The sequence below is a fragment of the Boleophthalmus pectinirostris genome, unplaced genomic scaffold, assembly GCF_026225935.1.
Source record: "Boleophthalmus pectinirostris isolate CB_2022bp ecotype Guang Dong unplaced genomic scaffold, ASM2622593v1 HiC_scaffold_4, whole genome shotgun sequence".
Classification (NCBI taxonomy): domain Eukaryota; kingdom Metazoa; phylum Chordata; class Actinopteri; order Gobiiformes; family Gobiidae; genus Boleophthalmus; species Boleophthalmus pectinirostris.
Window position 1 is genome coordinate 25,213,759 of NW_026571353.1, and position 25,696 is coordinate 25,239,454.

Consider the following 25,696-nt stretch of genomic DNA (forward strand, 5'->3'; position numbering starts at 1 on the left):
ATCTCGCGAGAGCACAAAATCAAAATAAACAAACTCACAACAAGTTATAACGGGGGTATAACATTTTCTTTATTTTCACTTCAGTAGTTTTGCAGAAGTGCCGTATTACGTGGCAATGTTAGAGGTAGAGCTATATCAAAACTAACCAATTTAAACCAACAGTTTGGACTATTTATTAACTTTCTCAAAACTCATTTGGGTTAAAATATAACTTCAAAACTTTGTTAGAATGACCTCTGATACACACCATAGATTCAGAAAACCTGTTATCTAGCTGTGCTTAGAACTTGTTTATAGAGAAGTCAGACAAAATGTTGCCAAACTCTTTATTATTGACAATTATAGGCCTACATATGGTTTCCTCTAATGCAGCTGGTGAGTAAATAATTGAAATGTATATACTTTTTCTGCGTGTTTATAACATTTTTAATGCAAAATATAAAATTTTTCCTTTTGCATTTTCATCTGTGATAGGTGAATCGTGTAAGGGAATGTGTGGATCTAAACTGGCTGAGTGCTCCTGCCATTGGACCTGTGAGTCTTTGAGGAATTGTTGCGTGGATTACAACCAGTCCTGTTTTAAAGTGAGCCCCTACTCCAGCTCCATGTTAGGAGGAAAAGCCCTGAAGATCATTGACCTGCTTCTTCCACCAAATGAACATTTTGCATGCAGGTTTGTCACTAATCAATATGTACAACTAATTATTCATTGACTGATATGCCAAAAATGAAAAGTTACAAAAAGTTAAACTGTTTTTTGTTTTAGGTTTAAAGGTGAAATAGTGAGAAGTGGGATTATTGATGCTGAGGGTCAAGCTTTCTGTATCTCTCCTCTGTTGTATGAAATAGGCTGGATTCAAATTGACATCTCTATAGGAGGAAGTAATTTTGACAGAAGTGGAGAGTACCTGTCAGGTAAAAGGCTGGAACAAATGATTATTTTTAGTCATCAATTTATTCAGCAAGTAGTTTTTGATTAGTTTAATAATTTTTAAGGTTCCTTTTACCTATAGAGTAAAAGGCCCATAGTGAGTTATTTTCTGATCTACGATATAATACTGTTTCCTCATCACAAACATAGCTGGAGTTGTTTTGTTTCATTCACACATGTTTAACACATTAGTCCCCTTTCAAACGGAACAACAAAAAAATAATAAAGGATTACCCAAACGTGTATGAACTCCACGTATGTTTTTAATCATAACATGATGAAAAGCTCACAACAGTCAATTTTGTGTAATATAGGACCTTTAATTAAAAGAAGACTGACTGAGGGCATCTGAGAATTTTTCCACAAAATCTCAAAATGTATTCCCCTTGAGCAGTTATTATTTAATTATGAAAAAAGCACAAGCATGAGGCATATGTTAGGGACAGAAATCCTGATTACAATTATAATTATTGCATTAATCATCACATTTATTGAATAATCAGCAATCACAATCAATCCAATATACATCACAGCCATATAATTTTTTTGCCGTATTTATTTTTCACAATAATAATAATAATAATAATATTTTTTTACACCAGTTCACCCAAGCAAAGCAGACCCCACTTCTGAGGTTGTTCTAGTGAATGGAACAAAATGGCACCATTATGGATCTCAGAACATCTCAGGAGAGCTTCAGATGACCTGGAACCAGTCACTCATTGGAGAAGACACAGTGAACATTGAGTTATGGGGCTATGAGGAAATCCACACTGGGATAGAAGAGACAAACAAGACTTTCCCTTATGAGGCCAGCATCCACTACCTCTATTCAGTCGTCCTAAACGTTTCCAATAGCGGTTTGTTCGGCTTTCTCCCAGACTCTTCACAAAACTATTCAGACATAGAGCTGGGAAACATTCGGATCACTGCAAGTTCTGTCCCAAATGGAGCAAGGTAAGGAAAATATTTGTTTCCTTATGTTACTTGTACACAATTATGTACAGTACATAGGCCTACAATTCATACCATTTTTTTCTTACTTTCAGTAAGGATAATCAGATCATGTGAAAACTGAACACTGAACATTGTATACTTAATATTTGTAGTGGATGTATCACTCAGCTACATGTGTGTCTTCACAGGGATGTGGCAGCTTTGTGGAGCCGAGGCCATGTTTTGGCCTGGCATCTGGAGGAAGCTTTCAGACAGGACTCTGCTGTGTGGGCCAAAGTTAAATGTCTACAGTGGGACATCCTGGAGAAGACCCTGCCCAACTTCCTCAATGAGCTCATGGACTGTCCCTGTACTCTGGCCCAGGCCCGAGCAGACACAGGCAGATTTCATGTGTGTTTATTTATTATTATATTTAATTTGTGATATGGATGGACAATATGCCAATCGTTTCCTAAAGCCTAAATTTCTTTAGTTTATTTGGGCTTATTAAGTTTTACATTTTGTTTTTACATTGCATGCATTCATAATTAGATTGAAGCATACAAAGCCCAAACAGAGTAGGCTTGAAGCAATTGCTTATGAGTGCCTCCCCTCATATGAAAAGAGCTACATTAAACAGAAACTTGTGATCAAACTAAATCATAATAGGACAATGTTCAATATCATCTTAGGGATTAAAATACAGTGTTTTATCATTGTATTGTTTTTGTGCTAATGAAGATTTTGCTCTTTCAGACTGACTATAGCTGTAACATTGAGACAGGCAGTGTGTGCACTTATCACCCAGGTTGTGTCCACTGTGTCAGATCAGTCCAAGCCAGGTATTATTCTTCAGTCTTCATAATAATAATCGTTTAAATATGTACTTTTGTATTTTGTAAAACTCATTATCTATTATATTCACAGTCCTACATATGGAGCTGGTCAACAGTGCTGCTATGACCACAGTGGTAATCTTGTGCTGACAGGGGACTCAGCTGGTGACAGTACCCCAGACAGGGCTCACGACTGGGGGGCTCCTCCTTATAGAAAGCCCCCGCGGGTCCCAGGCTACTCCCACTGGCTCTATGATGTCATGAGTTTCTTCTACTGCTGCCTTTGGTCAGACAATTGCCCCATATATCTGAAGAACAGGCCCTCCAGTGGATGTCAAAGCTACCAACCACCACACGCAGGCAAGAATATATTACTTATTTGTTTGTGCATTACTAGTTATGCTCAACACCTCCTCAAGACATACCTGGAGCAGTGTTTTGTTTCATTCACACATTTTTGAGTAAGCCTACCTCTCTAAAACTCAAAATGCTCGTTCCACCTTGTAATGTTCTGTAGTCGTACATTTGTTCAGTAGAAATTGGCGATTTCAGGGCTGAAATGATCAAAGTGGTTTTAGTTTTGTGGTTTAGGCTAAAGTTGTATGGAGTTTATAAACACAGTGGAGATTTTCCTCTATTACCACGTGACATCTCAAGGTGCAAGTGTTTTCTGTTTGAGAGAAGACAGCAACTTATCGTGTCCTTAGGCAAGACACTTCACTCACATTGCCTAGTATGTAAGAGGTGTGTGCCTGAATGATTGGTGGTGGTCAGAGGGGCTGATAGTTGCTTATCACCACCCAGTATGATGTGAAGTATAAGGCATTATTATTATTATTAAGAACAGCCTAAATATGCACAGTGTGTGTTAAACATGTGTGAAAGATAACAAAACACAACTCCAGCTGTTTTTTGATGAGGAAATAACCTTATAACTTAGATCAGGAAATAGCAGTAACATGCGCCCTTTTATCCCTATAAAAAAGTGGAATCAGTAGGACCACAATTAAGGATGAAAGTTTAGAAAAATGTAACAACAATTCTTCACAGATTAATAATAGGATGTGTCCCCAATTTATTAAATGAAGGATAGAAAAACAATATTATAAAAAATAAAATAGCAGTGCCTGTGCTTGACACTTAATTTCATCTGTGTATGGCATTATAGTTCAGTGCTGTATTTCTGAATGCCTTACAGCTGTTGTCCTTGGAGACCCACATTTCATAACATTTGATGGATTCAACTACAGCTTCAACGGTGAAGGAGAGTACAGCCTGGTTTTGTCTCCACATAAAGAACTGCAGATTCAGGCCAGAACAGAGAAGGTGAAACTTAAAAATGGTGAGTGAATTGCTGTCACTGACCTGAGTTGACAATTAAAAACTTCAGGGCCCTATATTATGAGAAATTGACTCAGGTGATGTTTTAATCATGTTAGAATGTTGTTACCTGGTGTTGTGTTTTGTTTGATTCACGCATCTTTGAGTAACACTGTTTTCTCTTTGAGAGAAGAACTCAGCCTAAACAGCCAGGGTTTGTGCGTTAAACAAAACACAACTCCAGGTATGTTTGTGATGAGAAAACAACATTATAACTTAGCAGATCAAAAAATAATGTAATGTGGGTCCCTTAAAACCTTTACTTTTCTAAAAATATGACTAATTGAAATAACTGGGGCTATAGTGTGGTAATATGATGTTAAGTTTCATTCAAATAGCCAAATATTTTAATGATTGTAAAACTTGCAATTTATATAATAGTTATTTAGTGCAACTGACCTATAGCTCCTTTTTTGCTATGTTTTCTTTTGTCTGTGAAATCCCTCAGCTGTCCAGGTATGATCCATAGCAAATGAAAGATTAAACTGTGTCAACTAGACAAAAGTTTTAGAGTGAAAACACTTTTATCCTGTTGACTCAAATGATTTTTTCATTTGCTATATTTACTTGCACTGTGTAACTTTCAGGTGGAGGGTCCGCTACCTGCTTGCATTAATTTAAAAAATGCATAGTTTTGCTCTGAAATGTTCCACATTAAACTTATCCATCATGCATTTATTCAATTACAGGTGATTTTATTTCTCCAAAATACTTTGAAAATCTTTATTTGACCTTAACTTAACTTGTGGCATCACATGTTAGTCTCTGTGGATGTAGATAAGCTTAATGCCATACAGTGGAACATTCCAGGCAAATAATAACATTCCATGGAAGCAAGTAGTGCACCTTTAAATCTACCCACCCAAATACAGCAGGCTCAATTTGGGCCTGCTTATTAAAGGTAAATGCAAAAGTAATACTACACCCCACAATACAGTTTGTTGTAGATTCATATTTTGCTTTTTCCTATCAAACAAACAAACAAATCATGTCCTATTCATATGCACAGTACACACCAGTGATCCCGTGTGTCTCTGTTCTTCTTTTGTGTTATATGAAGTGACTGTAGCGAGGAGGGGAGCAGATGTAACTTTATGGGTGTGACTTTCTGCCAAACCATTACCTAATCTCCTTTGGCCAAGAGACTGTGAATGTCATGAACATTGTTCTTATTAGCCCATTAAAGAGATGCATCTGGACTGTTTAATACAACATGGTTATAATGATTCAGTAAGAATATCACAGTATACCATTTTTTTGTGTGAAGTTACTCCCACTGTCTAATATGTTACAATTCCTCTTATGAAACTACATTTTCTTAATGATAATGATAGTTAATTTGTCATGAATAATCAGATAAAATAACATTTTTGCATTAGTTAAAGGTGTACTCGAGAACAATTCTGCTGGGGGGTTAGACCACTTGTCTCATTAGAGATCGTATTCCATTGTCTGTAATGTTCCACAGTGTGGCATTATGCACATTATTCTTGCACTTGAATTATAGATTTTTTGTTGTTGTTGTTGTTTATTTCGAGATGCACTGTGCAACTTTTCTGGTGGAGGGCCCGCTACCTACTTGTGGAACAAGTAACGAGTTGTTATTGCTTTTCCTGGAATGTTCCATTGTATGACATTAAACATATGCATTAAGCATTTATCCATTACATGTGTTTCTATTACTCAAAAATACAATAATTCCTCCTGTAAATGGGGCGACTCTCCACAGATCTGGATTATAATGTAGTGTAGTGCTGTAACTTTCTTGGAACATTCTAGACAAAGCAATCACATTTCCATGGAAATAAGCAGGTGGTGGACCCTCTACTGGAAATGTTACGCAGTGCACCTTTAAGTACAGAACACTTAAAGTTGTCGTTTTCTTGGTTGTATAGGTTCTTCAGCCAATGCCACACAGCTCTCTTCGGTGGCCATGAGGGAGGACTCCTCTGATATCGTTGAAGTTCGTCAGAGGCAGGACCATCTGCAAGTGTTGAGGAACCAGAAGATTCTACCTCTCAATGAACAAACATGGATGGACCTGCATGGTACTAACACATACTGTCAGTTAGAAAAACATACAGACTAGACAAGCTTTATTTGATTTGATTATGATTATATTTGTTTTAATGTGGCACAAAACAATGTAAATAGTGTAAATAACATTGTATTTCTTTAAAATAGATTGAATTAGAAGGGGTGCCACTGCATTCATAAAGTGCATTATGCAACTGCTTGTCTCCATGGAGATGTTATTGCTTTGTCTGGAATGTTCCACAGTATGGCATTAAACATAGCTCTTCATAGCTCTACCTTCATGTAGAGCAGATCTGTGAGGACATAAGCTCACAGTAATAGTGCTTGTTTTCAATATATTGTTTTAGGAATGAAAAGCCTGTAATTTTAAGTGTAATGCCATACTGTGGAAGATTCTGGACAAAACAGTATTAGCTTTTCAGAGACAAGCAGGTGGCAGATCCTCAATCTGATTGTTAAAAAGAGATCGATGCTGATATTTAGTATGTAATATATTTAAAATCCATCTTTCCTTTAGGGTTGTTCATCTTCACGCCCAATCCTCAGCACATTAGAGTTATGTTCTCCTCTGGGACTGGTGTAGAAGTCCATCTCAATGAAGGAATGATGGCAGTGACTGTACTTTTGCCATGGGAGTTCACAAATCAAACCAAAGGCCTCTTCGGAGTGATGAACTCTGACCCCTCTGATGACCTCATGACCCCATCTGGAAAAGCCATCCTCTTGGGTCAAGACACCCCAGACAGTATCTTCACATTTGGAGAGGATTGTGGGTATAACTAAGTAACATTTCTCATACAAATATCCTTAACTTCTAAAACAGCCAGTTAAAAGATTTATTTCAGGTTATTTCAGGCTCGTGATAGAATAGATTGGGGAAGAGGCCAGTAGACTTTTATCAATAAAATTACATTTTCCCTATAACACACTATATTCATGTAACTACCAAAAACATCAATGAAATTTTGCCAGACACTGATCAACACTAGTCCATAAATCAGATTCCTAGAAAAGCAGCCATAAAATAAGCGGAGTACTTCCTGCATTGCACAGTACATTATAAGGTTTTTAGTTTGAGAGAAGAACTCAACTGTATGACAAACAAAACATAACTCCAGGTATGTTTTTGATGAAGAAACATACCTAGACAAGATAGATCAGAAATTAGTGCAATATGGGCCCTTTAAATTAGTGAAAAGATCAACTATGGGCATACCTAGAAGAGACTTACCACATATTTATTACACTGTTTTGATATTCATTCATAGGGAGAATTTCACAGACATCTTCCCTCTTCACGTATGACTCCACGTATCTTTTGGAGACTTACCACACTCCTGGAGCTGCTTTTGTCCCTGTCTTCTCCCCCCCTGAGGACCCTGATGACCCCCTGGTGACGAGTATGTCAACACTGTGCTCTGGAGATGGAGCCCTCTTCTGTAAATATGATACACTTCTCACAGGCAGCCTGCTCATGGGAAATTCAACGCTCATGGCCTTCCACAGACACCTCGACCTAGTTAAAGACTTAAAACCAGGTAAGGTCAGTTACATAACCAATGGAAGCTACAAAATATCCTGTTTTACATGGAAAGACGTGCTAACCACATGGTTTATATATCTACAAACATGTTATGAAATGAATGGGGTTCTTGTATTAGTTTCTCTCACATGGTAATGTTTGTGCACTCAGAGTTAAATCCTGATTTTTAAATTACAACATCTCAATTACAATTTAGTTGAGGGAGCACATATTAATCACTCAAAGTGGCAATTGTGATGTTGTTGTTATTCAAGTGGAGGTAATGTTTACTTTTTAACGCTTATTAAACATAATGTAAAGATAATGTACACATATGATTCTGACCAAATAGTTGTCACAGTCATACAGAATAAAACAAGTACTTATATATTACTAAGTACGGTTTAAAGATCAAATGAACTGTGTAGTATGTCTGTTACTACTAGTTAACCATCTATATATTATAATTATCCCTCGGGCATTCAAGTACCTATTAAAATAAATGATTTTATAAAAATGTTTCAAAGATAATGTATGCTTTATGAGCATCCACCTTTGTCTAAAATTATAAAAAGTTAAATCTGTTTTTTTTTTTTATCTTTAAGTGACTTCTTGTGGTTGGCTACCGACACCTAAAAATGGCAGAAAGAAGGGCACTCATTACCTAAAGGGGGACAGACTCAATTTTAACTGTGACCAGGGCTTTGGGCTGTACGGGTCTGCAGAGCGAGCCTGTCTGGAGGATGGGACATGGACAGGACAGCGCCCCTTCTGTATATCAGGTTAGTTTGCCTGGTTCAGGAAATATTTTGATATAGAAACAAGTTTCTTACCAAGTTTAAATACCTGCTGTTGAATCCTGAGAGCGCTCGCAGAAAGTTATGTAGCTGTACCAGCACAGGTTTTTAATTAGAGTTCATAAATAGTCTGTTTATTGTTTATGTATATTAAAGACTAGTTGATAAGATGTAACCAGTTACGGCAAGTAGTCTCTGTGCTTTAATGTAGTTATAGTCTCCCATCCACAGATGGCAGTCTTTCCTTCAATTCTTATTACCAACTAACTCCTGCATACTAAATTATGATATGATTAAAATAGAAAAAATAAAATAGAAAAAAATAGATTGATTAAATATTTATATAAAGTTACAGACATTGTTGAAGTAATTGTAGGAAATAGATAGAGAACAGCAAGCAACTGTATATTATGATCATCTGTCCTTGGCTCTCAGTCCTCTATCTTTTCTTTAATAATAATAATTACTGACTTTTACCTTGTAATACGTTGCATATGTGAAGCCTAGTCACTCTGCACAGCTGCACACAATCACATGTAGCTGTTTTATTATCATGAATATGTCACTACTCACTCTGTGGCCCTGTTTATAAGTACTTTTTATTTGCCTCAGTGTGTTATCTCTCTTAGTCACCGGCTTTTATTTCAGAGACAGACACTAAAACTGTTTATTGTATAGTTGTGTTTTGTTCTGATGCTCTCCGCTTCACAGCTGTTCTTCTTATAAATGATCAAATACATGTCCTCCTCCTTCTCCTCCTCTTGGTTAAATATAGACAGTGTAAAAAGCAAAGGCAAAATGTGAGGGAAACAAAAGTCCAGGCGTGGTGTCAGGGCTCAGGGGAAGCTTTGTGGTCATAAGGTTTCAGGATGATGAAAAATTAGGAACGCTGCCATGGTGATTAAGAAATAACTGTATTTTTTGGATAATGAAAAGTCCTCAAAATATTCCACACATGAATAGTTCATGGGTTTATAATATAATGTGATGACGGCTTAACTTTCAGATAGAGGAAATGAGCTAGCTACTGTTCTTTGAAATAAATAACCAAACTGAAAGTCCACAATTGTTGAACCAGAAATAGTTGGAGAATGAGTCCACAAATCTGCTATATTAAGGTTGTGGCTCAAAAATCCTTTCATCCAACAACTGTTTGTGTTTGAATGAATGAAGCTATAAAAAATGCTGTAAGGGAAGACAAACATTTTTCACCCAATAATTATGTTTTTTCTTATACAACTGATTGGCGATAAATTATAATTTTCTGAACACAAACAAGACTTTTTATAATTTCCATTCAACCTTAAAAACATGTTACATTTGTTCTTCTAAAGTCTGACCTCTGCTCCAATCAAATGCTTTTACTGAAAATTGGCTGTTGAAATCTCCTTTAAAGAGGCTCAAGCTTGTCACTGACGATTAGAGATGGCTGAATCTCAATATAAAAAAAAAATTAATTGCACAGCTCTACTCTCTAGGAGACTTTAGACGGCTAGACCTTGATTGGAGATCATTTCAAACCTTTTCTGTCTCTTACTTTTGACTGATGGGTTTTTCAGAAAAATACCCCAAAATGCATCCCTTTATACAAAAATGTTGCAGTTCTTTCTCATCAAAAGCATACTTGGAGTTGTGTTTTGCTTCCTTCTCACAAGTTTAACACACAAACCCTGCATATTTACGCCATGTTCCCTCAAACAGAAGACACTGATCCACCTTGTGATGTCATGTGGCAATACAGGGAGTGCTCCATTTTGTTTTTTAAAACCCATACACCTTCTCTGGAATCATTTTGATGTTTCCTATCTCTACTGAACAAAAGATAAAAGCTGTTAACTTGAAAACTACCACTTCATGACATCACATGGTGGAATAGAGCATTCGGAGCTTTGGAGATGCAGACAAACTAATAAACCAGGATTACGCAAACGTGAATGAAATTAATGAGTATGAAAAACAACATAACTCTTGGTATGTATTTGAGGAGGTAACAGCATTACAACATCATTTAACGCTCACAAGAGTCAATTTAGTGTAATACCTTTAAATTATATAAAATTGCACAGTGACACTTTTACAGATGATTTTGGTTTGAGTATTCTAATTGTACGTTTTGACTAGTTAAAGTCATTAAAAGTTGCTCAAAGTTCAGCTCTTGTCCTTTGAGACCGATATCACACTTTTCCCTCTTTACTCTTTCATTAGCCAAATCAGCACTAACAGCTAACAACATGTCCTGAGGCGTCTGCAGCAGGTGTTACCTCTGTCATTTCCCTCAGTGACCCTCGGCCATGTCAGGAAGACTAACCACACACCACATGCCAGAACTACAAAAAATCACAGTTTTCATCTGAACTCAGAATTTGGGGTGGTCGTACTGGCTGAGATAATATTTTTGAAATCCAAGTGGAAACTGTTCTCTTAATGTCAGTTTGGTGTTCCAATAATGATCCACCCCAGCAGTATATAAGCAGAGGTCGAAAGCTGTGTGAATTTTTCCTTTGAGAATTGTTACTGATACTTTTCAGATGGTCCCAACAACATTCCCTGGGATGGTGAAGCTAACTGAAAGCACTACCCTGTTAGAAGCTTTGTTACGCAAGTTCAGACCTGGGCATTGTACCGCTACTGGGCCACCTACAGTTCTTTGGTTGACTGGCCAGCCTGTTTAAGCTAATTTGGAAGTACAGAATAAACATATGTAATTAGGTTCTTTTTTCAGACCAAGAGTTTGTTTCATACCTGACAGTTTCGACTGCTCACTAGTGGTCTTCCTCAGAGTGGTCACATGATGTTGCTGTGACGTGTCTGGTCAGCTGATTTATACAGGTTTTGGCGCTGTCCCCCTACCGGTGGAGGCAGGATGACAGCGCCATCTGCAGTCCGACTTCCTCAGGACACTCCCACTCTGAGGAAGACCGCTAGTGAGCAGTCGAAACTGTCAGGTAAGAAATAAAACTCTTGATCTGAAAAAAGAACCTAATAACATAAAATATCGGAAGACCAAATGAATCTCATTGGACTACAGAATAAACATATTTTATAATTTGACTTCATGAATGGACTAAACTGCATCACTTTTATTTTAGAGGTGTTAATTTTAAATGCCATTTTTTGTAAGGCATCTCACTTTTTCATTGCTTAGTCATAACATATACTCTTACCAGTCTTACCAGCTTGTCAAAACAATGCTATTTACTGCTTTTTTTTTTATAAAGAAATACAATTAATATTATGCAGAATCGAGTTAAGCATTTTGGCCCGGCTCTCCACAATATTTTCGGTTTCTCATGTAGCCCCATGGAAAAAATAATTGCTCACCCTTGCTCTCGTTAGACTTAATCTGAGCTTTATTTAACATAAACTACAACAAATGAGATGATTTGTGTGCTTAAACAAATCTCTCTCACACATAAAATTACAGTCACAAGCTTGCTAGCAGTTTTTCAGTAGTACTAAATAGAGCCATGATCACAGACTCCATTTAGTTTTGTTTTTACTTGAGTGTTCACACTGTATTTGTGAAAAATATTTTCACAGAGCAAAAGTTGGTAGTTTCTTCTTTACAAAATAATTCTACATGTCTTACTTCATATACTTAATGTCTTTTATATGTATGTCAAATGTAGAAAGTAGTAAGAAAAAAAAAAAACACTGAATGAGTGAGTTAATCCAAACTTTTGACTGGTAGTGTATATGAAAACCTTTGCTGTTACCGAGGTGACGGGGGTCCCTTTAGTCAAACTCCACCTACAAGATTGATTTGAATGAGCTGCAATAGTTGTCAATGAGCATTTTTATGACCTTGTGTTGTGACAGGGGAGCGGAGAGTTCTGATGATCAATGTTAATATCTTTGGCCGGACTCAGAGGAGTGTAAAATTGAATGAGGGTGTGGCTTCAACAGACGTCCTTGAAGTGTTTTTGATGTAAGCAGGACTATGGGAAACTTATATTCAGTTTATGGCTATGCTCTTCTGTCAGAATATGAAAAACATCACCAAATTTATAGGTCATGTCCTTAAAGGAATTCATGTATCATTTGTTCATTAGTTTTTCAAAATAAAACCAAAAATAAGAAAAAGAAAAAAAATATAATTTTCTTCCTTATTAATCTCCAAAACTAAAATGAAAAAACAGATAATGTATTCTATTTTGTGTTAAAATGAATAATGATGAAAAAACGGATAACGGCTGTTTCCCGTTTTCATGACTTGAACCAGGGATGAACCAGAACTAAAACAGGTCTAAACCAGGGCTAAACCAGGGTTAAACCAGGACTAAACCGTCTCAGTTCTGGTCTCAGTCCTGGTCTCAGTCCTGGTCTCAGTCCTGGTCTCAGCCCTGGTCTCAGTCCTGGTCTAGTCCCGGTCTCAGTCCCGGTCTGATCGGGCCTGTCCCGACACTCAGTCCTGGTTCAGTCCTGGTTCAGTCCTGGTTTAGACCTGGTGTAGACCTGGTTTAGACCTGGTTTAGACCTGATTTAGACCTGTTATAGTCCTCTTTTAGCCCTGGATCTGTCCATATGCGGTGCAAAGTCCGGCATCTCAGTTTAAGTCAGAGAAACGGGAAACGGCCGTTATCCATTTGATCCATTATTCATTTAAACACAAAATAGAAAACTGAAAAAACAAATTGTTATCTGTTATTTCATTTTGGTTTTGGAGACAAATAATGAAGAAATGTTATTTTTTTTTTTTTTTTTTCGTTTTCTTATTTTTAGTTTTATTTTGAAAAATGAATGAACGATTTAAAGGGCCCATATTACACAATTTTCTGATCTATGTTATATTGTTTTGTTTCATTCACACATGTTTAACACACAGATCCTGCATATTTACTCTAAGTTCTTCTTTCAAATGAAAAATATGCCACCTCATGATGTCTTGTGGTAAAACAGGAAGTTGTAGAAGGTGGAACAGAGCATTTTGAGCTTTGGGGATGAAGACAGACTAATATTGCAGGGTTTTGCAAACATGTGTGAATGAAACAACATTCTAACATGACTTAAAGCTTATAAGAGTCAAATTTCCATAATATAGGATCTCTGAAGTTGTATAAATTTAATAGATTTGACTATTAAATTGCCGTACTACTGATGCTTTGCCTGAAATGTTCCACAGTATGACAGGCCAAGCTACAGGACAGACTTGTCGAGAGTTAAGCTCGGTGACAGTAAGAATGCATGTTTTTCAAGTCACTGTTGAGCAATTGAACAGCTGTAATTTAATAATGCCATGCTGTGGAACATTCCAGGCAAAACAAAAACATCTCCATGGAGACAAATATTGATGGATAGACCTTTAATGAAAACTGGGAAACAAGCCTGACTGAAAATTTATCATCATTGCTACTACTATTACTTACTGACTTCTGGCTTATATTTGTTAAGGTGGAACCACAAAAACCTGCTGGAACTTGCTGGAACTAAATCTTCCAACCTCTACCAGTACATTTAGAGTTTTTGGCTTTTAGCATATTGAGGTCTCTTCATTAATTGAAAGTTTGCAGCTGATGCCATCGACATTCTCTAGGAGTGTCATGTTAACTGCAAGCACGTCTCTGTCTGAGGCTTTGTTAGACTTTAATCATATTTTTGTTGAAAATCAAACAACTAGGACCATGAACACTTGTAAGGAAGACAGGCTCATAATAGGTGTTCTTGAGTTTCCACACAATCTTAATTTGACTTTGTTTGTTAATGTTTGTCTCCAAGGTAACTGGCGAAGATTCTGCCAACACACATTCATGTAGAACATCGCGAGCATACATGTAGTACATCCCCAGCGCAATGTCACTGCAAAGTATCAATACCACCAGGTCATGTTCTTACAAGGTATAACTTTAATAGACAAGCTGCACACAGAGGAGAAGAAAGTAATTAAAGAGAAGGTGACAGATGGAGGAACAGGCAGGAAGGCGGCCATTTTCAAAGTAACGCGGGGTGCAAGATAAAAAGCTTGTTTAATTTTCTGTCCACAGTCTCGTTCTCAGATTTCTCTAGAGATAGCGAGCGCAGAGAGTTACTGAAGTGCGTGCTAAATGCAGGTTGCCTACAGAAAAGAAGTTGAAATGCCAGCCAAGGGCATCAGTAAACTTTGAAGCACGTTGTTCAAATTTGAGTGTCTTCTCATCTCCCTTTACTGATTGAAGATGGTTCTCTGTTCAGATGCTGAACAGGATTTTTTGCAGCAGCTCTGTTGGTTTAATCATCTTTTTGCCTGGTACAATTCTTTTTCTATAATGTCTTCAGCTCAGTGTGGCCTTTTCTTTGGTGCTGTCTGAAAATGATAATGTCACAGAAATATCTCTGGCAAAAGAAAAAACTTTTTTGGTGAAGGGTCTGCCACCATTTCTGTACTTGTAATGCTCCATAGTATAACATTAAACTTGTGAATCGCCACAGAGACAGGCAGATAACAACGTCAACGCCAAATTTACAGATCATGTCTGTGTTGTGGTTACTCCTCACTGTAACTATTAATTTGTTTGTAGATATTTTTGCAATAATAAAAACCTATGAATTCATGGAAGGTATGTAAATTTAATGTGATATTGTGCAACATTCCAGGCAAAAAAATAACATCTCAAGCAGGTGTCAGAAAAGTTGCATAGTGCACCTTTAAGAAAGGCATATAATATGCAAAAAGGTGTTCACTACTAGAACTTTTTGTCACGATCTCTAATGCAGCTGTTCATACATGAGTAGTTAAAGTCAAAAGTTGACAGATACATTCCAGGAATACTTCAGAATCAGACAGGGTGTAATATCTGATGACAGCAGCAGCGTGTTATAGAAATAAATAGTGTTACCATGTACAAAAACAAAAAAAAAGACAAAGAAAAAGAAAAAAAAGACTTTATCAGCATTGTCGAATGAAGTCCTCTCCACAGAAATGCCAGAGGGTGTATTCCTTTCTAAATCTGTGTGATATTTAGAAAAACATTTAAAAAGCCATTTTGATTCAGCAGATTATAAGTTTAGTTGTAAACATAGTTCATAGTTGTAAGTTCATGGTAAATACCGTATTATTTTCAAGCTTATAACACTAATATGTTATTTTTTCCACATATTTTGCAGTTCCAACCATATTTGGAATGAGTGACATACATTTTAGACTGTTTTGCACGATTTGTAGTAAACCTGTTTCATGTTTTGGTGTTTGTCAGTGGAAATGTGGTAAATTGCATTAGCTCTTTGAGTACAACCATAAATGAACAGAACCCAGCCATAATGGAAGACTAAAGCACGTGTAAACAAGGCCTTAAGATTCTCCTATTTCATCGTACTTCAGTACCACCAGATGACTGTGTTGCATTATGGACATTTGTTTTAGGTCAGAAGTACATACAGAAACCCCAATAGAACCTGTGGCCATCTGATTGCAAGGCGTACTCACAGTACTATGCCACTGTGCCAGTGCCACAACATCTATGCATTTCCAATAAGCCAGCAGTTTCTTATGGTACAATTAAACTGGAAATCCCAAAACAATGCAATAACTCTTTACTGCTAGCCTTTGGAGGTTTTATATGCAATTAGCAAGCCCTATATGTTAGACATATGCAATAAATGACCTTTCTGTCCTGTTATTTTATGGACAAAAATCTGGCTTAGAGCTGTTTGAATAGTCCAATATATTACAAAAATCTCGCCAAGACCCCAAGGAAAGTGCTATGGTATTTCATCATTGTAGAAACAGCTGGGAATCTCTTGTTAACTATGGGCCATATTAGGTCATGTCTTTATGATGAATGAGGCTGTCTGTATTTTTTAATTGACTTTTAATCCTCTAGGTGTTAAATGTAAACAGAATATGGGACAGGTGTGCTTAATATACTTTGCCAAGAATGCACGGGAAAGAACCATGTTGTAAATTCCCCTTGAATTGTTCTAATTTGAAGTTTCTGTGCCAATATCTGCTCTTCCACAGAATAGGTAGAAGTTTGCTGGTCTCATAGTTAGGGTTGTATTCGACTAAAGAAATTATTGGTTGACTAAAGAGATACAGTTATCAGCTATTTTAAAGGTCCTATATTTACACAAAATTTACTCTTGTGAACTTTAAGTCATGTTAAAACACTATGATCTCATCAAAAACATACCTTGACATTTGTTTCATTCACACATGTTTGAGTAATCCATTATTTTTAGTCTGTCTACATCTTCAAATGCTCTGTACCACCTTGCGATGTCATGAAGTGGTAGTTTTCAAATTGATAGGTACCTTTTACATTTAGTTCATTCTATGATTCTAGTAGGTGTATGGAGTTTAAAAACACAGTGGAGCTTCCTGTATTGCCTCAAAAACTGATGATGACAAGGTGGTCATCATCAGTTTTTGAGGAGGAAAAAGCATTATAACATAGAGAATCAGAAAATAGTATTACATAGGCGATTTAAGGTTTTAAGAATTTCACTATTGTGAGTGGTGGAAAATATTTCAAAAAATGAATAATCGTGTAATTATAATTTTGAAAATGGAATTTGCCATGTAATCTTTCACACAATTATATAGTGTTATTTGCTCAATTTTTCTGTTAGTTGTACTATCCTTTCATGTTTTATGTGCTACTGTGATACAACTCAGTACATTTTAGCACATTTCTGATAAATTGCCATAATAAATAAATAATAGATAATAAAAAGGAGAGAGATTCATTGCCATACTCACACACTCCTATGTCAGGGCCATTCCTAATACACACCAAAGCGCAGAAAGTAGTTAAAGTAAGCATGCAATCAAAGTCAAGATAAGAATACAGATATTACAAACAGCAAAAGTACAACGTGTATAATTAAAAACAAAACTTTGCAAAAACATATTTTTATTATAATTGTAATGATTAAAATTTTGTCGAAACCAATCCTGATATTTGTGTATGTATGCTGTGATCTTCTCTCACATACTATACTGCATGACATGATCTTTATGTAATTAAGCAATAAAGATCATGGACAAATAAACTATTGGCTCTCACCACTGTGATATACTTAAGAAATATAATTTATTCAGCGTCAAAATCTTTAATAAATTAAATTCTCTTTAACTACAGTAATATTCAAATGCATTAGTAATCTAGCAACAGAGCAAATAAGCACATTTATTCAGAGACAAACAAGGAGCACGTCCAGTAATAACTGTACAACACACCACAGAACCACATTTGGACAGTCAGCCCGTTGCCACTATGGAACTCACTACCACCTGATCTGAAGTATATAAAAGAACTTAAGCTTTTCACCTCAAGACTCAAATCAAAAGTTGTACCCACTATAATACTAATAATATTGTGTTGTATTGTATTTGTGTGTGCGTTTAAATGTGGGAATGTTTGTAGTATGAAACTGCATTGTTGTAAAAATGTGTTCTGTTCTGAGAATTAGCATTAACTTCTCAATAGGCACAGGGTTTTGTGTTAAGTCTGACTTTAAAATTGGCCATAATCGATCCAAATGTTTTTTGTTTTCCACAGATAATCCATTGAGTTTCATACTTGGTGCTATTGGAGTTGTCTTTGCGTTTGTCACTATGGGAGTAATGATTCAGCTGCATATCAGGAAGCAGGAAAGGTGAGTTTACAAATAAATAATATTTTTTCATTTAGCAATATCCTGACAAGGCGACAGCACGCGACATGATTAATCAAATTGAAATGGACGCAATTAGCAAAAAAAAGATACTATTCTGTCTTATTCTGCTTAAAAAATGGCAAACCTTGTGGTTTAGATCTGTGCAAATATGTTCAGAAATGTGATTCTTGTATTAGTTTGTCAGTCCAAATTTAAGTCTTTTTGCCAGTTCTTCTGGATGCATTTAAACTGTGAATGTTGAAGCAAATTCTTTGATCAAAACATATATTTTAAATCTAAACGTGATGATAGTCAGAAATATTGTTCCCAAATCAGCCCTACCATATGCTTCACAGTAGACATTTTGCCCCGTTTTCACCACCACCGGCCTAAGCCCACTATTCTGTACTAACTTTGTTTTCCAATTCAGTTTTTTTATCCGTGATTTACATAGGATTGAAAAAAATCTGCTGCCTACTAGTGTGACCTGTAGTTATATCAATCACAGATGCCGACTCTTTGCTGTGATGTCTGCTTCCACTGGGCACTGTAGTTTTTTAACACGGAAGTCAGCTGACCTTTTTATTAGGTAATTTTAAAATGTAGCAATTATAACATAATGATCCACAAGTGTCATAGATTATATATGTGAACACAGTGAAAATAGCCATGAAGATCACTGGTGCACCACTCCCCTCCCTGCAAGACATATACACCACCCACCTCACCCGCAAAGCCATCACTGTGAGTGTCGCAAGTCACCCTGCACACAATCTGTTCAGTCTCCTGCCCTCTGGGAGAAGGTACAGGAGCCTCCGTTCCCGCACCACCAGACTCACTAACTGCTTCATCAACCAGGCTGTTAGGATACTGAACTCTCTCCCCTTTCTACCCACCAAGATCAGAACTATACAAAGAACACTTGGACTCAGACCCCCTTCCGACTCCCCCCAAAGAAAGTCTTGTGCCTTGCACTATATGCCTTTTGCACTATTTAACTTTTTTTTTAATTTCATTATGCATGGGATAGAGAGAAACATAATTTTGATTCCTTTGCAGGTCTTGCACATGAGAAGAAACTGACAGTAAAGCTAACTTTGAATGTTTGAACATTGAAACTTTGATATGTAGCAGACAGAAGCACAATAGCTTTTTAATGGTTAGAACTAATATAATAAGTTTTAATTCACACCAGAATCAACAGTTTAACTGGATTTTTGACCCCATGTGGCCACTCCAAACTTGCTTGTTTCACTAGTTGTATAAAGTTGACAGACTTTGATAGAGTTGTATCTAAAAGTATTTGAGAAATGAATTCCTTTTGTGCCACTAATCACACGTTCTGAATTGGCCTTTGTATTAGGAGCCGTTTGCAGAAGGATTAGATCAGGTTTGGCATTGGAGAAATGTTGGTGTACAATCCTTCCTCTTCTCTTTTCAATAGAAGACATTCCACTTTAAACACTGAAAAATGCCATCAATTATTTTACTTGAGACTTGGCCTGAAGCACTGGCATAAAAGTGATGCAACAGTATAAGCATCGACTTGTATGAACTCTCAATTCTTATACATTTTTTTATACGGTTAATGCCCCATAGAAGTATTTTACTTCTGTGGGGTATTACAGTAACTGTTAACACATAAGCTATCTATATCACCATGTTACCTTTTATTGTTTTGAAAATGCTATATTCACAGAAAACAACGTAGTAACATGTTTTATAAATTTCAATTTCATTTTTTTATACTCTGAGTCCTGCTAATGAATCTATGGGCGTATGTCAGTGAAAACAGGTAGATCAGCAATATGGTGTCTTGAAAATAAGTGATTAAGGATTGTTCAATACAACTTCAAAGGGGTAACTGAGAAGGGGAAACAACTATAACATAGTTAAAAGCTCTGAAAAGTTTGCATAGTAGGCCTTCTTTAATGCAGGATGATAAGGATTACTCAAACATGCAAGAATCACTCTAAATACAACTCTGACTGAGTAAATATGAGTCGAAAACAATTATAAAATGACTAAAAGCTCAAAAAGGTTTTGCAGAAAATGTCTCCTTCAAGAGGTTAGACTACATCTCCTTAGCCTGAACTTAAGTGCCTCAGGACATAGAAAGGCATCCCCATAAAGCATATTTCTTCCATGTGTGTAGTATTTGTAGTCCATATTCCTGTGTTACAAGCTCCACTCATAAAAGATTTCCTCTGACTGGATCAGTGTCGCCTGTGGGGTCATGATAGAACCAGGAAAACAAGAGGCTAATGCTAGTGCTAGCTCCAGGCTATGCTCTGGCAAATTAAAGGCCTGTTTTATGGGCTCATAGACTTCATATGGGCTTTCCCCTACTTTATAACCCAGCAGTGAAGAAACAACCCAGGCTTTGGGAGTCAAAGGGTCCCACCCCAAGACCCCGCCTCTGTGCAGCAACCGCAGGGCACCGTCCACCTGCCTCTGAGTGAGCAGGGGACCAGGGGGTGAAGGTGGAGGTGATGTCATGCTACTCTAAAAGCAGCCAAATGTTCAATACATGATTTTTATTAGATGTATTTAACTTGAAGGTGCGTCATGTAACTTTTCTGGTGGTGGAAAGTGGAGGAAATGCTTTTCTCTGTGGAAATGTTATTGCTTTGTCTAGAATGTTTCACAGTATAGTATCTTTCTATCTTCACAGTGACCAAACCAGACCAAGTCACATGTCAGATCTATGGAAAGGCAACCCCACTCACAGAATGCCTGTTTTTAGATGTTTTTGAGCTAAAACCAACTGTAATTTAATAAATGTAAGGTAGAGCTGTTTAATGCCATACTATGAAACATTTCCCAGCCTAAACGTTACATAGTGCACCTTTAAGATGGACAAATGTTCCTGCTTTGATATCTGACTTCACTTGAATTTTGAACCCCACAAAAATGTGCAAGTTAGAAGTTTTATTAATAAAATGAATGCATAAATAAGTAGATAAGTAGCTATTTTAAATGTGTATGTAAACATAAGACTTATTTCCTGAATGATTCACGAGATATGTGTTATTATTGTTGACTTAAACTGAGACAAACTTTATTGATCGCCATGGGAAATTACTTGGATACAGGAGCTTGCTGTATAGTCTTTGCAGTCTTCAATATAACACTGCGTCATGGCCCATTGGATCACATTGGATTAGTCTCAGTGCTGTTATTAGAGCCCTTACCAGAAATACTGTATATGCATCTCACATTCTTTTCTTATGATTCATAACTTTGCATTTCATGTATATATTGAAAACAAAGTATATTTCTTTTGTCATGAAGTAAATCTGGAATATGTTATACTCGCAAACATTAGCCAATACATTCTAGTGCCCCCCACCTGTTACTGACATGCACAGACATGTGCAGGGGCTTACTGTGTTTCATATTATGTCTGGAACAAAGCAAGTGCATCACTGAGTTACAATGTGATATGTGCTTAGTGGTCTTTGTTTTGTCCACTATATTTGTTGTAGTTTTTGTCAGTGTAATATAATAGAAAAAAAAATATTAAAAAATGAGTGGTGATCAAAACAGATACTTTGTGTAGAAGTACAGATACTTTGTTTAATAAATACTACAGCCATTGAAGAAACAAGTGGAGTTTAGATGCATTCCCAAAATTTCATTTAAATTTGTTGCTTGTGAATTTCATAGGCCCAAAACAGACATAACAAATCTTTGTACATGTAGGAGAAGGTCCATGAAGCTCTCCCAAAAAGTGAAAAAAGTGTAACTTGTGAAGTTTCTCCAACTATTGAGATACCTCAGTTTATTTTACAACAACATGAATCATATTATTTATATACTTAAACTATTATATCATCATTTTATGGTTTTATGGTTATATTTATTTCATTTTATTATTTTATTATTACATTTTAATTTTCTACATCTTGACTAAAACATCTTGGCATTTTCTTTAAAAATACGTTAACAAAATTCACACAGTTGCATAGTGGCTCTGTAGTAGCTATAGAGTACTTCTCATCCTCAGTATGCCTTACCTTACTGTTTCATGGGGTACTTTCCACATCTGAGAGAGCAGCAGGTTCAAACAGGTTTAAACACACTCACCACAAGGGCAGGAAAGTCATTACACCCTGAGCCACTGTGCTCTGCTGCATCTGTATATGACACATCAAACGCCATAGGGGGCTTTGTCTGGACTTGGAGATGAGATTTCAGAAAGATAAAAAGATTAAATGAAGAGGGATATAGGTAATTTCATACATCTGATAACATTGGACATGATAGATTAAGGATAAGATGAGTTATAGGGTAAAGAATATGCTGTATGTTTGAAATTCTGCTTATCGAATATCCACTTGATCTCATTTGATCGTAAAAGTTGGTGGTCAGGTGTAAGCATATACAACTTCTTATGACCACATAAAAAATAAACATTTTATTCTGTTTATAGTATAGTATAGTATAGTTAAGAATAACTAACTAAGAATTGGATTAAAGCAGACCTATTTTCAAAATCAACTTTTCAGAGCTTTTAACTACGTTATAGATGTTTCCACTTATCAGTTTCGCTCTGAAGTTGTACTTGGAGTGATTTTGAGTGAGCATGCTTGTTTGAAGAATCTTTAATATTATAATAATATTATTTACTTAATGATGATACACATAGTATTTGGCAGCATTGCATAGTTTGGTACAAATGGAAAAAAAATCTGATACTCGCTAGTCTGATGTGCAGCTATCCATAACAGGGGCCAACAACATCACTTTTTATTGTGACGTTCATGGAAATGTCATTTCGAAATGGGCACCACAGTTTTCTAACATGGATGTCAGCGGACTGGTTTGTTTCATCAAGTCTTTTTAGATGATTATTGTGATTTAAAATGTCCAAATAATAACATAATGATCCACGAGTGTCATAGATTATAACCTTATAGGAGACACAAGCACAACAGGTTTTCTTCTGTGAAAATCCAACTTTATTCCCAAATAGGATTTTATGGAAAGACAATGTATAAGTGTCAAACATATTTTTATATTGGAGTTTTATTGAATTTTAGATTTTTATGTGATATAACCATTCCTTTCTCATTTAAAATGGTCAGAGCTACACTCGTCACTCACACCCAAAGCCTGTATCTCTAATGAGGATCTGTTTTACAAGACTGTCACAAAAAACACAATTAATAAGGCCAATAAACTACATATAAGATTTTTACAGTGCACCACAAATTAAACGCTTCTCCATCACTTCATAATTCAGAAGTTACCATTTGAATTCTATCATGGACTATTTTTGCATCTCTTTTGTTTCCAGAGAAAGAAAGTCAGAAATGGATCAGATAATAGAGAATCATGGACAACCCTGATCCACAGCAGGATTACAGAAGACATCACTCCACAAGTTTCATATGTAGTTGGTGAACTTTGAACTTCTATAGTTGCTATCTATAACTATCCAAAAATACCATAAAAATAGGGGATTTTCAGTGAGTGAGTGTACGTGCACATCATTATCCCGGTTATGATCAGGTTTTTTGTGTATCTCGGTTTCATCAGGGTGCATGTATACGCAGTATCCCTGTTTCAGTATCCTGAATAAGGCAGTATCCCAGTCAAGAGAAACAGGGATACTGTAGCTGGGATATTCCAATAGTAACCAGGATACTGTGGCATGTGTACGCACTTAGTGTGAACTTGCCCCTTAGCCTATTTTGGTAAATGTAAGAATTAGTGTCTGACAACAAATCATGTACATAGTTAGCCCAATTTGATTCTATACATTTCTAGTACATCATTACTATTTAAAGAAGCACTATGTAACTTTCTTGGTGGTGTGTCCTCCATCTTCCTTTCTCTATTGTGGGTAACAGTAGCTCATTTGGTTGATGTTTGTCCACTAACCTGAAGGTTGGGGGTTTGAATCTCGCTCTCAACATAAACATCATTGGTTGAACAGTCACATCCACTGATGCACAGCTTGGTTGTGGGATTCCTGCTCCCAAACATTAAAGTTGTTGTTGTGTCCTTCGGCAAGACACTTAACCCACCTCGCCCCCTGTGTCTGCCTGCACTGGTGTATGAATGGGTGAGTGTTTCCTCGATATAAAGCAGTTTGATGCCTTAAAGTGGAAATGCGCTATATAAAAATGTGACCATTTACTATTTCTCCAGGAATCTATCTTGCATTTTTATTTATTTATTGCTCAAAAATACCTTGATAAACATGCAATCTTACTATTTTAGGGTTTCCTCTCCACAGATGTGACCTGTAACCTGCCCTGGCGTTATTACTTGCTTGTTTCCATGGAGATATATATGTTCATGGTCATGCTGTGGAACATTTGTAGGTGTAGGTATGTAGATGGCAGGTCCTCCACCAAAAAGAAAAAAAATGCACATCTGTAAGCATTTTATTCTATTTCTTTTACTGCTTTTTATGTAGCAAAAAGTGTGTAATTGTGTCTGCTGATCTAGTCCACTTAATATAATGAATACTGATGTTTCAGATTGGACAGCTATTAAATAATGTCATGTTTACCAAATGAAATAACTGCCATTAATTTCTGCTGTCTAACAAATGCCCAAATGTTTATAATTACCCATTAGTTCAATAAACAAACCTTTCATAATCTTTTTTCCAGATTGCACAAATTATTGAGAAAGAATGTTGTTATAAATGTTGTAAATTGCACGTGCTGTGAGGATTAAAGGTCCTGTATTACATAAAATTGACTCCTGTGAGCTTTTAGCCATGTTAGTTTGAAAGTTTGAACTCTAATGTGAAGGATCTGTGTGTAAAACGTGTGTGAATGAAACAAAACACATCTCCAGGCATGTTTGTGATGAGAAAACAACATTATAACAGATCAGAAAACAGTGTAATATTGACCCTTTAACCTTTCGGCAAAGAAAATTGAAAGTGACTCATTATATTTGTGTGTTATAATCAAAAGTAATGCTGTAATCTCAGTTAAAAAAAAAAAAAAAACATCCATTCATTCCCACTGTCTAAAAGCCTCCAATTAATTGTTTGAAGAATGAAGAATTTGAAGAATGTTATTTTCTCTTCTTTCATAAAAAACTCAAGGTTGTTGTATATGTTGTAAATTGTGCATGTTGTGAGGATTAAGGATGGTGAAAAAGCATAAAAAAGCACTATAGCTGTTTTGTTATAGACTTGACCCAGTGCCAAATACTCGCTACAATGTGGATTTAATAAATGTCTCATAGAAAAATGTTTGTAAAAATCAGCTCTTGTCTCGTGTTGGTGGTAAACAGGAGCAGATGTTTCACGCTCACGTCAAATGTGAAGTGAACCCTGTAGTTTCTGGTTGAGAGGTTCTGTGTTTTTGTGGGTGTCAGTCAAACTAAGAGCTTTGATGAGTGACTGAGGAAAAGTAACACACAGGTCATTAGGTTTGCATCAAAGCGTACCCTGAATTTTTAATATTATTTTTTCATTTATATAGACCAGAATAGAAGAAAAGAAAAATAGCAAAAACTATTCTATTCTAAGTATTCTGTTTTAAATATGTTGAACCTGATCATTTAATTTTTAACAGCCTAATCTGGCTTTTAACGTTGCCATTTTAGCTGTCCTTCATCCATATTAAGTATTATTTAGTGAAGAACTCAGCCTAAAAAAGCAGGATTTGTGTGTTAAACATGTGTGAATAAAACAAAACACAATTCATGT

At 36.2% G+C, this 25,696-nt stretch overlaps 1 protein-coding gene across 1 annotated transcript; it reads left to right on the plus strand.

Moving 5' to 3' along the window:
• Window positions 1–43: 43 nt before the first annotated feature.
• Window positions 44–25,464, plus strand: susd2 (sushi domain containing 2). The gene is made up of 14 exons (XM_020937919.2): window positions 44–375; window positions 475–673; window positions 767–915; window positions 1,534–1,888; window positions 2,077–2,278; window positions 2,624–2,709; window positions 2,795–3,063; window positions 3,902–4,045; window positions 5,979–6,131; window positions 6,638–6,889; window positions 7,389–7,658; window positions 8,248–8,424; window positions 17,916–18,012; window positions 23,315–25,464. The coding sequence occupies exons 1-14, from the start codon at window positions 312–314 to the stop codon at window positions 23,364–23,366; spliced, it is 2,469 nt and encodes an 822-aa protein (XP_020793578.2). The 5' UTR covers window positions 44–311; the 3' UTR covers window positions 23,367–25,464.
• The last annotated feature ends 232 nt before the right edge of the window (window positions 25,465–25,696 follow it).